This window comes from Zootoca vivipara, chromosome 9 (assembly GCF_963506605.1).
Source record: "Zootoca vivipara chromosome 9, rZooViv1.1, whole genome shotgun sequence".
In the NCBI taxonomy this organism is placed as follows: domain Eukaryota; kingdom Metazoa; phylum Chordata; class Lepidosauria; order Squamata; family Lacertidae; genus Zootoca; species Zootoca vivipara.
Genome location: NC_083284.1, coordinates 115,488 through 132,741, shown reverse-complemented (window position 1 = coordinate 132,741; position 17,254 = coordinate 115,488). Strand labels below are relative to the sequence as shown.

Here is a 17,254-nt window from a genome sequence, read left to right as displayed (position 1 = left end):
TCCATCTGAGATGCCCCACCCAGATTAAGAGAGGGAAATAGAGCAGTTAGAGAAGTTTTTCTCCTACTCTCTCAAAACTAGAAATTGTGTGGACATCCAAGAAGCTGAATGTTGGAATAAGAGGACTTCACGCGGTGGAAACTGTGGAACTCCCTCCTGCAGGAGGCAGGGATGGCCCCCCCAACTGGAATGGCTTTAAAGAAAGTGACCGATACATGGAGGAGATGATTGATGGCTCCTCCTTTGCCATGACGAGTGGCATCCCTTTGGGGCATCCGATTGGCCGCTGTGAGAACAGGACGCTGGGCCACTGGCCAGATTCTGCGGATTCTTGTGATCTTGCGTAATCCTGGCACTTTGGGGGCTACCGGAGCCATCCCTCCACCATGCTGAGGGTCTGCCAGACCTGCCCCCCTCCCAGGTGCAGCTGGCTCTTGCCAGGGGGTGCAAATGCAATGGGGGGGGGGTTGGAGCTTTTCCTGTCTTGGAGCTGAGCTGCCCCTTCCTCACACATCAGCAGGGAGGCAGGTTGGACAAAAGACATGAACTTTATATAGGAAACAAGACCTGGCCTCAGAGCCTGCAGCACCAGAAAAGGGGGGGTGGCTGTGCAGGGGGGGGCAGAAGGAGCAGCTTCCTCCTGACACACACACACACACCCCTGCAATTTCCCCATCACATCAGATGCTCCCATTTGGGGGGTTTGGTCCTGCAGTTCAGTCCCAGCTCCCCTATGGAGGGGGGCACATGGGGTCAGCAGCCTGCTTTTCTTCTGCCCATTGCCAACTGGCCTCTGCCCCGTCCAGGGCTGCGCCGCGCCAGGTGAGCCGCTGTCTGTCATGGGCTTTCAGGGTTCAGCCCCCCTCCTGTGGGGCAGGCCAGGCCAGCCAGTGGCGCTTGTGGTCTGGCCTACAAAATCTGGTTATTGAGCTGTCCTGGGTACTGTTCAAAGCGCCTGTTTGCCTCCTCGCTGAGAGCATCACCTGCATCAGAAGGACCAGAGGAGGGGATGAGGAAGAGGAGGGGACCCCCAGCAAGCTCCCCGCCCCCCCCAAACCCCTGGGAAAGTACCTATATGGCAGCTGTGCACCCAGATGCGGTGGCCGTCATACTTGCAGTTGCACTTCATGGCGTTGTTGGTGAAGTCGCTCTCTGCCACTTCATATCGGGGGTTAATCACCACCTGGAGGGAGGGAGGGAGGGAGGCTGAAGGGAGCCCTGTGCCTGGGGGGGGGGGCGGGGAGTGCCCTGAGAGCTGGGCGTTAAAGCCCTGAGGAAGGGCTGGAGGGTGAGGAGGGGAGGGAGGTGGAAGCTCCACAGGTGCAGCGCCCCCCGCCATGCCTGTCCCACTGATTTCAACGGCCTGATTTGGTGCCCAGTCTTGGACAGCCTTTTGCTCAGAAGTACATCCTATGGGGAAGGGACGCGGGTGGCGCTGTGGGTTAAACCACAGACCCTAGGGCTTGCCAATCAGAAGGTTGGCAGTTCAAATCCCCGCAACGGGGTGAGCTCCCCTTGCTCGGCCCCAGCTCCTGCCAACCTAGCAGTTCGAAAGCACGTCAAAGTGCAAGTAGATAAATAGGTATCACTCCGGTGGGAAGGTAAACGGCGTTTCCATGCGCTACTCTGGTTCGCCAGAAGCGGCTTAGTCATGCTGGCCACAGGACCTGGAAGCTGTCTGTGGACAAACGCTGGCTCCCTTGGCCTATAGAGCGAGATGAGCGCTGCAACCCCAGAGTCGTCTGCGACTGGACCTAATGGTCAGGGGTCCCTTTACCTTTACCTTTACATCCTATGGGTCTCATTGCCAGGTCTATAGAGTTGCAGCCACAGGGCTGGATCAGGCCCTATTTACGACAAACTAGGCAGAGGGGGGTAGAGAGAGGAAATTGCTTTCTGCCTCTCATAAGACCAGGCTTAATAGATGTGGAGAGTTTGAAGGAGCCCCTGTGTGTGTGTGTGTCTCCTCTGGGAGGGAATTCTGTAACAAAGGAGACATCCCTTGTCCTTCCTTCCGCCTCCAAGACTCTCCCTGTCCACCGTGCTCTCAAGCTCCAGACTGGGGGCTCCAGACAAAAACCCACCCTCCAGACTACCAACCTTTATTTTACTGCAATTTAAAAGTGTCATTACGCTTCTACTTTCCTGTATTTGCTGCCTGCAAACGTGTGATACCTTTTCTGCAGCAGGTGGAGAAAGGAAGGTTAGCAAACCGCAAATAAAGGTATAACTGCCTCATTCCTAAAAGCCAGCAAGTTGCAAAATGACAAGTGTGTTTACTTTGCTAAAAAGGCTTCACAGCCCACTTAACTTTTAAACTCTAATCTACAGATTTAATCCTCAATTCATCTCCTACAAAGGGACTCCTAGGGTCTTATAGTCCAAACCCTGCAATGCAGGAACCACAACTATAGCACCCCTGACAGTTGCATTCACACAACCTACAGTTCACCTGAGGAGTTTGCTGCCCCCTCCCCTCCCTCTTCTTGTCTCACCTGCAGGATGTAGTTGCCAGCCTTGACGTCAGTGATGTCTATCCACTGGCAGTCAATGTCGTGGCGATAGAGGTCCCAGCACCCCACCGTGATGCCCTGCTCCCCAAAGTTGGCACATTCATAGCGCTTGCTCACATCTGTCCAAAGAAGGGGAGGCGGGTCAAGTCCTGCCAGGGGGCTGCAAACTCCTCCCTAAACCCCTGGGGAGCTGCTGTAGGCAAACTCAGCCCCCCCCCCCAGGCTCCTCATGCTCTTCTCCCCCCCCACCCCCACCCCACGGCCCCACAGGCACCCTGGCAGCCTCACCCACCCTCGTGGCATTCAGTGTCCTCCAGGCAGAAACTGGCCTTGTGTCCCTCTGCGACTTTGGTGCCATTGGAAGTCAGAAGGTCATAGTGGGTGAAGACGTCCATGCTGTGGTAGTGCCTGGGGTGAGATATGGCAGCGTGGTGTAGTGGTTAGAGCATCGGACATGAAGCTCCCTGGGCAACTAGCCTACCTTGCAGGGGTGTTGGGGGTATTTAAATAAAGAGGGCAGGGAGAGAACCATGCATTCGCCACCTTTAGTTCCTTGGGGACGAAAGGGGATCTAAAAGAGGGAAAGGCCCTCACCCGTGACATTCGTGCCAGACCCAGGAGTGGCGCCCTGCCTTGGGGCGAAAGTCGGCCCGGCCGTTGTTGTGGATCTGCGAGGAGAAGCGCAGGAGGCGGCGGTGGCCATAGGGCCAGTTGGCATTGCGTGCGCTGCTGGACAGGCAGTTCTCCTCCGCAGCACAGTAGAGCATGTGCAGAGGGCGGTCCTCAATGTACGCCGTCTCTTGGACCAGGGGGGCATGCAGCAGCAAGTCCGAGGCAGCTGTGGAGAGAGAAGGGGAGGGGGCCGGGCCCAGCAGCTGTGGGGCTAGCCCAAGGAGCCCCTGGGGGCCAGCTAGCCGAGAGCCAGCCTCTGCTGTGGGGCTGGCCCCTCTGCCTTTCAAGGACCCCACACCCAGGGCTTCAGAGCCAGCCCCCAGGGAAGGTGGGTGGGCATGTCTCTCCAAAGACCCCCAACTGGCTTCCAGGTGGTTTTGCTCCCAGGGGTCTCTCTGCCCCCCAGCAGCCCCTCCCCCCGCCTCACTTTCTGAGCAGATGACTCCAGCGGCGAATCGGGTGCCCGTCTTGGGGCAGTTGAGGGTGCTGTGGTGCTGGCAATGGCTCAGCGCCAACTCGTGCCCATCACACTTCACCCCGCTCACCACCATCTCGGTCACGTTGCTGGCATCCCAGTACCACGTTTCCTGGGGACAGAGCACAAGAGGCAGGGCAATGGGGCACCTTCACCCCTGGGGCACCGAACAGAAGGATCTCAGAAGGGACCTCCAAGGGCCATCTAGTCAAGCCCCCTGAAATGCAGGAGTCGCAACTAAAGCCTCTGGGACACAGGGCCACCCAGCCTCTGCTTCAGACCTTCTCAGGGAGTCTGTTGTGCTGGATCCCAAATCCTGTTCTTGCAGTGCCCAACCAGAGACCAGAGCACGAGATCCAATGGACTCTCCTGCCTTGATGGAGCAGAGCGGGTGGCCATCTGCCAGGGCTGCTTCAGCCGCCATACCTGCATTGCGGGGGGTCAGACTAGATTGCCCATGGGGTCCCTCCCAAGTCCACAGTTCTCTTGGCTAGTAGCCCCCACGTCCCCCTTCTTCTCCACTGGGCCTCTTCTCCAGCCAGCTGCCCTCCCAGGAAACCCCTCCCACCCCACTGCCTCCTTCCCAGCCCCACAGCTGCCCCCCGCCTACCGTCACGGCATGCATGGCGTAGCCCAGGCCAAGTTGGCGACAGGCCACCATGGCCTCCGTGGTGCTCCAGCCTGTGCTGCAGACGGTGCCCCAGCGGCCGGCGTGCTTCACCTCCACGCGCCCCTCAAACGCGGTTCGGCCCCCAGCGATGCGGATCTGTGGGGAAGCCCAGCGATGAGCCGGCGGCTGTCCCTCCCCATCCTGGCTCACTGCCCCTTTCCACCAGCCAAGGCCAGGAAGGCAGGCAGGCAGCAGCCGCCCTCAGCCCAGGCTGAGTGGGGGGCACATCATCGTGGCCTCAAGGGTTCCCCAGCCCTGGCCACAGGTGCACTGGGGAGTGGCAGGCCCAATCTGCACAGGGGGAGTTGTGGGCTGGGGAAAGCCTGCAGGCAGCCTAGGGGTGGAGAGAGGACAAGGCCCCTCTTCCCTGGGGCCCCCAGTGCTGACCGTGGTTTCATGGCCCATGTACGGGACGTTGCAGCGGACGGCCGCATCCTCGGTATGCTTGCAGTCCTCCTGCGTGATGTTCTTGTGGGGGCAGCTCCAGAGGGACTTCTCGGTGCCTAGGCAGCGCACCTCATTCAGGTGGATCTGGCCCATCCCTGTGGCAGGAGAGGAAACGCTGGGCCTCTGGGAATGGCCAGCCGAGAGCCCCTTTGCGGGGGGCAGTCTATGGGGAAGGCGGTGGTGGGAAGTCAGAGACTGCCCCGTGCCCCCTTTCTCCATCCCAAGGCGCCACCCACATTTCATTTGCCAAGCTAGACTTTTCTGTAGAAGTATATTTGTTTCCAAAGTGAGCACATATCTGCCTGGTGGGGGGCGCATGCAGAGTTGGGGACCCCCCCCCCCATGAAGCTCTCCTTGTCTGAGAGAGTGTGGGAACGGAAGCCTGTCTTATCTCTTCCGCAGAAGTGTTATTGTAATGTTAGTTTCACTTTTGCAGCGTCACAGTTCTGAACTGTTGTTCAGAGAACACAGATGTATTTATAACTTGCAAATAAAGTAGTTTAGAACTGCAGGTGAGTCTTTCTTCTCACTGCAAGATGCTACAAGACCTGTGTGCTCTTTTCCAGAGGAAAGGATCACATATTACCGGCGCTCTGGACTGAAGGGACATGCCAGCCGGAGAGGTCCATGGAAGACCCTCAGAGGTACTGGGGGTCTGCCATTCCCCCCCCCCCAGGAGTGCATTCCAACATGAACATGGTGTGCCAGGCCTCTCTGGCACCTGTGGCAGTCCAGACCGGGGTGGGGGGTGGAGGGACTGTTGGGCAGGGGGGGCACCCCCAAAGGAGCAGCCCAGGCCCCGTCCCCCTAGTGGCTCACCTTGGCCCATGCGTGCGCCCGTCAGAGCCTCCTTGGCACTCCCAAAGCCCAGCTCCCGGCACACGACGCTGGCCGAAGCCAGGCTCCACCGGTCGTCGCAGACGGTGCCCCACTCGCCATTCTTCAGCACCTCGACCCGCCCCTCACCGGGCTTGGCCCCACCCTTCAGCCGGACGCGTTGCTGTGGGGAGCAAAGGGCAGCTGAGACGCCCAGAAGGTGGTGCCCTGAGGCTGCCCCTCTCCATGTTCCTCAGAGGTAGTGCAGCACAGTGGTTTGAGAGCTGGGACCTGGGAGAGACTCCACCACAATGGAGCTCACGGGATGATCTTCAGCCAGCTGCCATCTCTCAGCCTGGCCTACCTTGCAGGGTTGTTGCAGGATAAACTGGGAAGGTGCCAATTTGTGCTCCATTTGGAGGAAAGGAGGGATGTTTAGGCCATAATAAACAGCTGTGTCCTTCGTTCCAGGGGGTTGGACTAGATGACCCTTGGGTGTCCCTTCCAACTCCACAATTCTATGATTCTGTGAAATAGCTGGCAGGGTGCTCTCTCTTGCCGCCAGGCAGGGCAAGCCCCCCCTGCTCCCTCCTTCCCCACTCACCTGCCCTGTCTGCTGCCGCTGCCTCTTCTTCTTCTGGGCGTTCCCTGTGGCAAACAGCGGCCCAGGGACGCAGCTGACCACGGCCGGCATCCCTGCCCTGCAGACGCCTGTGGCGTTGCCCTTGTAGAACTCGAAGGAGCAGAGGGAGAGGTGCACCTCCGTCCCCAGGCAGGCCACCGAGTGCAGCCGGTAGTTCAGCCGCTGCCGCTCCATGGAAAGCCTGCAGGGAAGAGAGGGGGTCAGAGGGCAGGGCTGGAAGGAGCACACAGGTGGGGCACCTGTGGGGCAGGCGTGCATCGTAGCATCTCTCCCCCCCCTTTCACTGTCCCCTGCACTCCCATACCAAGCAGGGCCTCTGGCTCCCCTGGACCTGGAATGACGGTTGCAAAAGAGCCTCTGGCTCCCTCCGAGGGCAGCAGCCGGGCGCCAGTCCTGCCCTCAGACTCCCAGGGACTCACAAGGCCCCATTACCTCTTGGTGCCCCTAAAGTCCTCCCTGCGTCTATGTTTGGGGCGAGACCTGGAGACCGGCCTGGAAGACAGACAGACAAGGTGAGTGACGGAGCCCACCATGCCCCCTCCCTCCCTCCCTGGGGCCGGATACTTGCAAACTTTCCGCTCATTTGCACTGCTCCGGGATGGATCAGGCTGCAGAGGCCAGCCCAGGCTTGTCAGAAGCAAGCCTGGCATCCATTCCCCCAGGACTCATGCCAGCAGCCCCAGCCCCAGCGCAGAGAAGCCATGCAGCGCCACACCGGCAGCCATGCACTGCGGGGGGGGGGTGTCTCTTTCAGCTCTGCAGTTCTATGGCTCAATGTGTCATTTCTGCCTTGGGACACTGAAGAACAGGAGAATCCCTCCCTCCCGCCCTCGCTGGTCATTCAAAGCCTCCCTCTAGCCCACCCCACTGTGCCCCACACAGCACCATGCAAAGTGCTGTGAGAAACCTCAAAGCTGATCGCCATTTTGTCCCCAGCAGCTGGCACATGTAGGATGGTAGACTCCTTCTGAAAAAGGAGGCTCCATTTAGCCAAGAGGGATCCTAGCTCAGCAGCAGAGGACATGGTGCTTTGAATGCAGAAGAGCCCAGGATACTCCCCCTCCCCCCCCAAAAAAAATCTCTCACACACACCAAAGGCCGGGAAAGATCTTTTTTCCACCTGGTGAGACCTTTGGAGAGTCATAACAGAGAGCTCAGGGCCAGTGAATGAGGCAGGGCAAACCCACTTCCTCTGGCCTCCAGGAATTTGTCTAATTCTCTTCTAAAGTGGCCCCCATCTGACTTGTGGCAGCAGATTCCATGTTCTGCAATGAAGCGCTGCCTTTTTGCCCACTGGAACTCTCCCAACATTGGATCACTTCCTGAGTCCTGGAATTATGAAAGAGAGAGGACCCACCCCACAAAAAAGAAGCACTTTCTGTGTGACTTTATAAACTTTCCTCCTATACCTCCTTTTGCCCTAAGGCTGAGCTGAAGAGCCTCCCAGAATTTGCCCCTTTAGGGAGGACTCAGGGAGGAAACTGATGATGCCACACAGATGACCCAGGTTACACGCTGCCCGTGTTGCAGCGGGACCTGGGTGCTCAGCTCCCTCCCAGCGCCCCCCCCTGCAGCCCACCTTTGCTTGCCTGCCTGTAAAGACACCTCTTTCTTCCCAGCTGAAGGCACACAGAGGTGCCCTCAGCCCAGCAGTGAGTCACCGCTCAGACATCCCTGGACCAGACAGAGCACACACTGCCGCCTTTGTCCAAAGTCCTCCGCAGCCAGACATCCATTCCCATGGCTCAGGTGCTGCCCCACTTTCCTTCTCCCCCCGCTCTGCCTGCTCCTTTCCTCAGAAACATTCTGGCGTCTTCCCGTGCCATCGACACACCAGCTCCTCAGGCAGAGTCAGGGTGATGGAGACAGGCAAGCATCCATCCATCGAAAGGCAAGAGGGGTTCTCTCCTGCCTGCCTGCCTGTCAAATGACCCTCAGGTCCCATCAATAAAAATGCTGCCTCCCCCCAAACTCCCCATGTTCCTCAGTGCCGCCCCACCCCTGTCTGCACAGCAGAAATGGCTCAGCTCCAGGGCAGCCTAAGGCCATGGGACACTCAGGCCCCTGGCAAGACAAGAAATGTCACCCGCACCTGGGGGACGCCCTAGAGAGAGGTGCTGCCCCACTGAGAGGCAGAGGACACAGAAAGCAGAGAGCTCAGCCCTCCAGCAGCGCCTCTGAGTCACCGGGTGAACCTCCTGCCCTCAAACTCGCAGGGGAAGCATTGCGGAAAGGGGCGCTCGGTTTGGGGAGGAGGTTCACCACCTCCCCTTCTGGATCCACAGCCAGTGAATCAAGACTGAGCAGGACAGCCTGGCCCTGTCAGGTGGGGGGTAGGGCAGGACTCAGGGGCCAGGAGGGGCCAGGAGGGGCCAGGATCCACCTGCTGCACAGAAGCAGGGGGCCTCCTGGCTCCATTACCTCTTCCGGGGGCCTGGCTTCCTCCGGCCCTTGGCAGCTCGCTTGGCCCGCCTGCGGGAGGAAAGTTCAACAGGGCCTCTTCAGGAAGATAGGCGAGGGGGCTGGCAGGGGGAGGTGGGGGAGCCCCTAGGGCCACATCTTGCCAAGTTGGCCCCCAATCCTCCCTTTCTCTAGCTGCAAGAGCTGGAGGGGCTTGCGCTGAGCAGCTTCCCACCTCCCAGTCAGACACTGTCCCCAAATCTGGCTTCCATTAAGGTTTCTTTGCTAACCGTCTGAATTCAAAGCAGCTTAGCTGGCAAGACAGGAAGGTCCAAGGCAAGACAGCAACCTCCTCCAAATACCTTGGCTCCTTGCAAGGCAAGATAGACATTGCTAGACGTGAACTGTAGGATAGCTCAGTTCCAGGATGGTGATGTCATTTACAGCAAGTCCAAACCTATAAATTTTGGTGCCCAGAACTGGACACAGGACTCCAGGTGGAGGCTGACCAAGTCAGACTAGAGCAGGACTCTGACTTCCCTTGATCAGGACACTAGACTTCTGTTGATGCAGCCTAGAATTGCTTTAGCCTTTTTTGCTGCTGCATCACACTGTGGACTCATGTCAAACTTGTGATCTAATAAGACCCTGAGATCCTTTTCACATGACCTGCTGCCAAGTCAGGTGTCCCCCATTCTATATACAAATCTGGTTATCCCTGCCTAAGTGTAGAACTTGAAAGTTGCCCCTATTAAAATCCATTTTGCCAGTTTTAGACCAGTTTCCCAAAGCGTTACAGGTCATCTTGAATCCAGATTCTGACTTCTGCGGCATTTGCGACACCTCCCAGTTTGGCATAATCCTTGACAGGAATTTACACTCAGGTGGGCAGAGCCTTAAAGGAGTCTTGACACATGGCTTAAGTGCAGAGGGTGGGGAAGAGCCCAAAGGTCCTCTCCTGGTTTCTCAACAGACAGGTCATGCATCTATAGCAGTGACCAGAGGAGGAATGACCACTGGCAGGAGCGCAGAGAGAAGAAATGCCATAGTGCAACTGACTGCCTTTCTCTGCCCCAGCTGCAACAAAACATGTCTCTCCCCTATCGATCTCTCCAGTCATGGATGCACATGAAAGCTCATACCAATGACAGTTGTTCTCTGAGGTGCTACTGGAAGGATTTATATATATATATTGTTTCATCCCCAAAGACACCCTCCTCCATTGTCTCCAGCGACAGACAATGTTAACTAGCCATTTCCCAGCACGTGACCAGTCCATTCCCCCCTGCCCCCTCCCCCATGGAGGTCCGTGGCAAGACTGGGTCCAAGAGTCTGACGGGAGGGGGGCATCTCGGTTCTCCCCCCCCATGCACTCACTCACTTGTAGAAATTGCGGTTGACCTTCTTCTCGGCAGGGAAGCCCAGCATCCCACAGATGACGCGGCTGTTGCGGCTGCCCCAGTTCTCATCGCAGATCTGTGCCCAGCTGCCCCGGTGGCGGACCTCCACAATTCCCTCTGTCACAGGCAGTGGCCGCTTGGCGTGGGAGACCACGGGGCGCAGGCGCAGCTCCTCCACATGGTTCTGCTCTGTCTGGAGGAGGAAGGGAGGGAGGGGTCAGCCCCAGGCAGACCCAAGCCAAGCAAATGCATGGCTTGAGCTCCCCTCCGCACCTGGCAGAGGACTGGGTTCCACCCCAAGAAAGGATGCTTGCGTTGTGATTCCCGCATTGCAGGGGGTTGGACTGGATGACCCTTGGGGTCCCTTCCAACTCTGCAATCTTTTGTTGCTAAGACTCCCTGCTTGGTCCGTCCCCTTTACAGCCCAGACTGGGGAAGAAAGGAAAAGTAAGACCAGCCCTCCTTGGGGTGGTGGTGGGGGGGGCTACAGACCGACCCAAGAGGAATAGACTTCTGGAGTGGAAATGGGAATTTTGACCCCTTAAGGCTTTATTTGGCCTGATAGTGACACAGAGAGAGGCTGCTCTATAAAGAAGTGCCAAGACCTCAAGCTCTTTGCCCATCTGGGCTGGCCTGTTGCTGGAGTCTGGTAGCTGGATTAGACCAAGGAGTTTACGAGTGCCCAACAGTGGCACCCCCCAAGAGGGGCTTAAGAGGGGCTTAAGAGCAGCAGCAGCGGCAGCAACCCTGGCCCACCGTGGACCCCCCATCAGAGACAGGGTGCTTCTCCTCTTGGAAGGAGAATGTCCTTCCTCCATGCAATCTGTCTAATCTTCTTTCAAAAGGGCCTCACCTGACTGTCCAGCTAAGCACCAGGAGGAGAAGCAGCTGATGAATTCATGGTTAACTAAACAGCAGCAGAAGTAAAAATGAGATGGCAGCGTCTTAGATTTAATCATTTTAGTTTAATTTGGATTCAAATTAAGAGAAAGGCGATTCTGACTAAGCATCAGAAAGAACATTCTGAGGGTAAGTCCTCAGAGGGTGGTGTCCTTTCCTGCACTGGGAGGCTTCTGAAGAGAGGGTGGGTGACCACCTGTCCGGGATCCTTTAGCTGTGATTCCTGCATTGCAGGGGGTTGGGCTAGATGACCCTCGGGGCCCCTTCCAACACCACAATTCCATGACTCCATGAATAAGGCAACTGAAGGATCCGCTTGAACTGCTCCGTTTAATAACAAGACTGCGGAAGTGGCCAAGCCACTATCTCCAGGAGGCTGCAAAAAGCCTCTCTGAAAGCTAAGCTCAGCCCCACCCCACCCCCCGCAGCTCCTCCAGCCAGGATAAGATGCAGGGAATAAAATGTGTGATCATTTTCAAGGCGCAATATTAGGAGCAGGAAGTAGAGAGACAGGTGAGGTGGCAGCCCAGCAGGTCCTGCTGCCAAGGAAGCCCCAGGTGAAGGAGGGTCTCCAAGCCAGAGAGGCAGGACGCTGGGACAGGAGGGAGGCCATTCTCAGTTCCCAGAGAGAGGATAACACCCAAACTCTGAGCAGAGAAGCAAAGCAAGGGGGGTTGGGAGAGGGTTGCAAGGAGGAGGAGTTGGAGTCTGGAAGGGGGGACCTATCTGGTGGGAGCCTGCTGGAAAAATAGCTTTTAACACCGCCCCCCAAGCACACACAGAAAACTAGCAGGGAGGAGGAGGAAGAGGGCAGAGACTCTTTTGCTGGGAGGAAGGAGGCGGCTGGGGCTGGGGTGGAACCTCCTGCTGTTGAGAAAAGAATCCCTGGACCCAAAAATGCAACCACAGGGGTGGGGGGGGGGCTGTTGAATAGAAAGCAACATGGCTTTGCTGTGGCCAAGTGACGCCAGGCGGCCCCCACTTTCCCCTCGAGTGATGAGTCACAGAACGGAATGCTGGGGGTGTGAAACGCCTCTGGCCTCCTGCCCAGCTGGTGCCCCAGTTCCAGGGCTGACGTCACCCCACCCCCGCCAGCTGGAGACGGGAGGCCATCAGGGCGGTGCGAGGAGGGAAGCCAGGAGCTCCAATGGAGCAGAGGAAGGAAGAGCAAAGGGGGGGTCTGTGGGGGGTGAGGGGTCTGCTGTTTCCCAGGAGGACTTCCTGACTGGGGCATGGCCAGCTGGGAAAGGCTTGCAGGGAAGCTCAAAATGGGGGTGGGGTGGGGAGGAGTTCAGCCGCCTCAAATTTCTCCAGAAAATAATATGGCTAAACTGGCAATGGAAAAACAGAAGGAATGTGGCCCCAAACCACCCTGCCCAGCTCCAGGGACACCTCAGACCAGGCTCCCTCCTTCCCTGCTTCTGCAGGGACTCTCTTACACCCCCAGGGCTAGATCCCAGACTGTGCTAACAGTGACGTTAAAGCCCCACATAGGAATGCGCCGGGAAAAGTCCGTGCGCTGGAGCCAGAGGCATTTCCCCTGGAAAATCACCCTCCTCTGAACATTTGCTCCAGGCAGCTGCAAGAGGAACATCTGGCCAGAGATGCCTTGCTCTCGCTTGCTGTTTCCTACTCTTTCTCACCTGCCATAGATGTATGTACAGATGGACATAGATGCATAAACACCCACACCTGGGCACCCCAAGAAACTGAGGTTGGAAGGTTCAGGGTAGCTGAATCCTTCCTCAAGAGGGACTGAGCCCCAAGCAACAGGCCCAGGCACTACGGCAGGGCTAGCTGGGGGCCCTCCTTCCTTCCTTCCTTCCTTCCTTCCTTCCTTCCTTCCTTCCTTCCTTCCTTCCTTCCTTCCTTCCTTCCTTCCTTTCACCCCCATCCACCCCTGCCCCGCCTGGGCCTCCTCCAGTCTCTTTCAGGGAACACCCTGTGCTCTTTCAAGCCTTCCACTTCTGACTAATGCAGCCTTGTTGGGACCCACATGGTTAGGGAGCAGTCGTCTGCAGCAGGAACGGGAGTCCCCCGAGCTCCCACTGTCTCTGCTCCCACAGGCACAGCTGCCCTGCCAGCCTCCTGCCCCTGTCCCCAAGCAAATGTCCCCCCACCCACCCACCTCAATCACATTGGAGTCCACAAAGCCAGGGATGCGCTCGTCTTTGCAAATGACACCGGCATCTTCCTCGTGGGAGCAGTCGCTGTTGCCCCAGCCCCTCGACCGGCAGTCCGTGATGCTCTTCTCGCTGCCACCACAGTTCACGTTGTCCAGCCAGATGCGCCCTGCAAAGCCATAGCCAGGAGGAGCCAGGTGGGTGATGTAGCGGGAGAAAGAGAAAGAAAGAATGGGAGAGGAAGGGAGGAAAGAAAGAAGGAAAGGAGAGAGCACTCAGCCTAACCTGAGAGCATCTCTAGCCAGAGACTGTTCCGAATGCACAATCTTTTCGTTTTCCTTCACTGGTTCTGCAAGATTGTGGCCTAGAAAGCTGTGGAAAGTGAGGAGCCAGTGTGGTTTTATGAGTGTCAAACCAGGAGAGACCAGGGTTCAAATCTCCATTTGGCCATAAAGCTCACTGGGTGACCATGGGCCGGTCTGTGCCTTTCAGCCATACCCACCTCACAAGGTTGTTGTGCAGATTAAATGAGGAGTGGGAGAAGCACGTGGTCCACTGTAAGCTCCTTATTTAAGTGCAATAAACAATTACATAATATTATGTATTTAAACAATCTATGGCCTTTTAAACTGCATGGTGTGTTTGTTACTATATTACGCATTTTGTGATTTTTATATTGTGAAGCATCCTGGGATCTTCAGATGAAATTTAATAAATTAAAATGTGCAGCCTGGATCAGATAAAGGCTGCAGCTAATAATAATAATAATAATAATAATAATAATAATAATAATAATATATTATTTATACCCCGCCCATCTGGCCGGGTTCCCCAGGCCACTCTGGGCGGCTTCCAACAAAATATTAAAATACAGAAATCCATCAAACATTAAAAACTTCCCTAAACAGGGCTGCCTTAAGATGCCTTCTAAAGGTCTGGTAATTGTTATTCTCTTTGACCTCTGGTGGGAGGGCATTCCACAGGGTGGGTGCCACTACCGAGAAGGCCCTCGGTGCTGGATCTCAGTGTCCGGGCAGAACGATGGGGGTGGAGACGCTCCTTCAGGTATACTGGACCAAGGCCATTTAGGGCTTTAAAGGTCAGCACCAACACTTTGAACTGTGCTCAGAAACGTATGAGTGTCTCCTCTTCTCAAGAACGAAACAGCACAGGGGTTGCCCCCGCCCCCAGCTCCCAGCCCTTTCCCATCCCAGCCACCCCTTGCCCCGGCCCTTGATGCTCACCGATGCCTTTGCCATACTTGGCGCTGTGAGTCCAGCCGGTGGCAGCCACAAAGCCCAAGTGGCGGCAGAGAACGTGGGCATTGGCCAGAGTGAAGTCGTCATCACAAATGGTGCCCCACTCCTGGCTATAGAAGACCTCAATGCGCCCCTCGTTGTGCTTGCGGGGGTAGCCAGCCAGCCGGAATTGCAGCTTGGGGCCAGCTGGGGTGCTCTGCGCTGTGGGTGCCGCTGGGGTGCTCTGCTGGGTGCCGCTCACCCACAGCCAGACACCACACAGCAGCCCAAGGGCAAGACCCTTCATCCTGGCTGCCTGGACCTGGAGGGGAAGAGAGGGAGGTTGAGGGGGGAGAACCCCCAGGGCCCAGGCAGGCAGGCAGGCCTGCAGTCGAGGGCCTGCAAGTTCAGCCTAGTCCTCCTGCCCCAGCGAGGCTATTCCTCCACCCAGGAGCACAGAGCAAATCCCCGCGGCCATCCTGTGCCCTTACCCAGGACCAGAGGCGCCCCACCCCGCTTCTCCTGATGAACTGGCGCTGCTCCTCCGCCGCATAAGCCTCTCGTCCGCGGGAGCCCCTTCCGCTGGCCCAGGTGGGCGCCACTTGGGGATCGCGTCACCCTGCGGAACTGTCGAGGGGCGTTTAACTTTAGCAAAAACGGGGATTGCCGGTGGGCAACCTGAGACGCGCGCGGAGGGCCCGGAGAAGGAAGGCGGAGGCGGCTTTGGCCCCTCCTGGGCCGGACAGAGAGCCTTTCGGGCGGAGAAGGTAGCCGGCGGCCGCATTTGCCGAGCCGGGACTTTTAAAAGAAGAAAGTGGTTGCGAGCCGGAAGAGCGAGATGGAGCCTCCACGGGCAGAGGCCGTCTACTGTTCCGAGGAACCGCTGCCCGCCCGTCGGCCCCCGCGGTCCCACGACCCAGCCGAGGAGTCCTGGCCTCCAGGTGCCGTGCGGGGACGCGCCTGGAGGCCCCCTTCCTGCCCCATCCCCTGTCCCGCCTCGCAGCTGCCTTTGGATGCCGCGGGGTCCCACGCAGCCGTCGACCCCGGAGCTCCCCCGCCTCCCCCGCTAGGAAGACGCCCGAGCTGGGCAGGGCTGGTCCCGCCAGCCGGAATCGGGGGCGGCCTCTCCCATGGGCGCCTGCTTCGGAGGCGGCGGCGGGGGGGGGGTCTTCAAAGTCCCCCTCCCGCTCGCCCAGCTCCATCTCTTCCCGACGGAGCGCGCGTGCCTCCGGTGCGCTCCCCGCAAGAGCCGTCTTCGTTCCTCCGCCCGGGGTCCCCGCTGACCTCGGCTGAGCTGCGCCGCCTCCGCTGCGTCCCCGCCGCCTCCGAGCCGCGCTGCCCCGCTGTTCAAGGCCAGGCGACTAACGGGCCGCCCCCGGCCGGCCTCTCCTTCACCCCGCCCCCGGCCGGCCTGCTCTCGCTTGGCTCGGGGCGGCGGGGCCGGCGCAGGGAGCAGCCCCCGGGCAGAGGGAGAGGCGCAGGCGCGCCGCCACCGAAGAGCTCTCGCCTGGCGTCGGGGGCTTCGCTTCGGACGGGGCGGGCGCAGGTCCGCGGCGGGACGGACTCACGCGGGGCGGGCGGGGGGGGGGGGAGAGAAGCCTGCCTGGAAGGTCCCTCCCTACTTAAGGGGGCACGGGGAGCTCCCGGGAGCCGAGAAAGGGTCTCGAGCCAGCAGCAACAGCAAGAGGAGGCAGGCGGGCGCGCAGGGCGATCCTATAGCAGAGACCAATAGCTGGGCCAGGGCAGCCTCCTTTCCGCCGGGAAACCTTCTTGAAGAGGAAAAGAGGCGCATCTTACAGTCGAAGGAAGGAGCCCTCTCCAAAGATTGAGGGGTGGTCGGGACCCCACAGGGGGCGTCTCCTCTGTCCAGGGCCTTCGACTAGCTCTGGGCCAGGAGAGAATGCCGGATGAAGCACTGGAACTCCCTGCCTCAGGATGCAGTGATGGCCACCCACTTGGATGACTTTTAAAGAGGATTAGGCAAATTTTTGGAGAACCCTACTTGATTTTTTTCTGGTATGTAGCACATTCCCCTAGAGCAGGCATCCCCAAACTGCGGCCCTCCAGATGTTTTGGCCTACAACTCCCACGATCCCTAGCTAACAGGACCAGTGGTCGGGGAAGATGGGAATTGTAGTCCAAAACATCTGGAGGGCCGAAGTTTGGGGATACCTGCCCTAGAGCATATCCCCCCGTTTTCTTCTTCCCCCACAAACCCACTCCCCACCCCCAGAAACCAGACTGTCGGTGTTTAAAATTAAAAAAAAGGAGTTATGACAGCTTTTAAACTGATTGAGGGATGAAAGCCCCAGAGTAATTCAGTACTGTCTGGAAACATGCTATAGTCCCCCTGATCAAAATGCTCAAGGAGACCTTGACATGAGGCACAGACGCTCCGCTCACCTAGGCGGCTGCATGTGGGTTCCGGGCACGACAAAGAGGCCGAGTTTCTAGGCATCCCATCCTAAATGCGCTGGACCAGCTGGTGCTGGAACCAACGGGGGCAAGCGCCCTCTAGTGGGGAAACAGCAGCCCTGCCCAGCTGCCTGCTACTGATTTCAGAGGACTCTGAAGGAGCAGGTACGTGGCTTGTGGGTACTGTACTTCTTGAGGCTCAGGTGACCTGAGTGGCGTGGAAACTGGGAAAACCTTCCATCAGCTTTGGTTGGTAACCCAGCTGCATCCTTATCTGGACAGGGACAGCCTAACCTCCATTGTCTATGCTCTAAGGTAAAGGTAAAGGGACCCCTGACCATTAGGTCCAGTCGTGACCGACTCTGGGGTTGCGCGCTCATCTCGCATTATTGGCCGAGGGAGCTGGCATATAGCTTCCAGGTCATGTGGCTAGCATGACAAAGCCACTTCTGGCGAACCAGAGCAGCACATGGAAACGCCGTTTACCTTCCCGCTGTAGCGGTACCTATTTATCTACTTGCACTTTGACGTGCTTTCGAACT

The 17,254-nt window shown here is 57.9% G+C and overlaps 1 protein-coding gene across 2 annotated transcripts; it reads right to left on the bottom strand.

Annotated features, from left to right (window-relative positions):
• Positions 1–529: 529 nt before the first annotated feature.
• LOXL3 (lysyl oxidase like 3) lies at positions 530–15,673 on the bottom strand. 2 transcript variants are annotated; one of them, XM_035134531.2, is made up of 15 exons: positions 15,582–15,673; positions 14,304–14,619; positions 13,065–13,228; positions 10,018–10,229; positions 6,669–6,728; positions 6,198–6,417; positions 5,597–5,777; positions 4,718–4,872; positions 4,271–4,426; positions 3,613–3,772; positions 3,108–3,351; positions 2,806–2,921; positions 2,496–2,632; positions 1,072–1,183; positions 530–983 (listed from the first exon to the last, which is right to left on the bottom strand). In XM_035134531.2, exons 2-15 carry the CDS (start codon positions 14,602–14,604, stop codon positions 910–912), a joined length of 2,292 nt encoding a protein of 763 aa, XP_034990422.1. In that variant the 5' UTR covers positions 14,605–14,619; positions 15,582–15,673; the 3' UTR covers positions 530–909. The 2 variants fall into 2 exon arrangements, with proteins under 2 accessions (XP_034990422.1, XP_034990423.1); XM_035134532.2 differs by lacking the exon at positions 6,669–6,728 and having other exon boundaries at positions 15,582–15,671.
• Positions 15,674–17,254: the final 1,581 nt, after the last annotated feature.

Excerpts from the sequence above, each read along its gene's own strand:
- LOXL3 (XM_035134531.2), bottom strand. The coding sequence starts at position 14,604 with ATGAAGGGTCTTGCCCTTGGGCTGCTGTGTGGTGTCTGGCTGTGGGTG. Across the intron at positions 6,729-10,017 it reads GTCAACCGCAATTTCTACAA|GCCGGTCTCCAGGTCTCGCC; the intron begins GTGAGTGAGTGC and ends TCTGTCTTCCAG. Across the intron at positions 3,352-3,612 it reads TGGAGTCATCTGCTCAGAAA|CTGCCTCGGACTTGCTGCTG; the intron begins GTGAGGCGGGGG and ends CTCTCTCCACAG.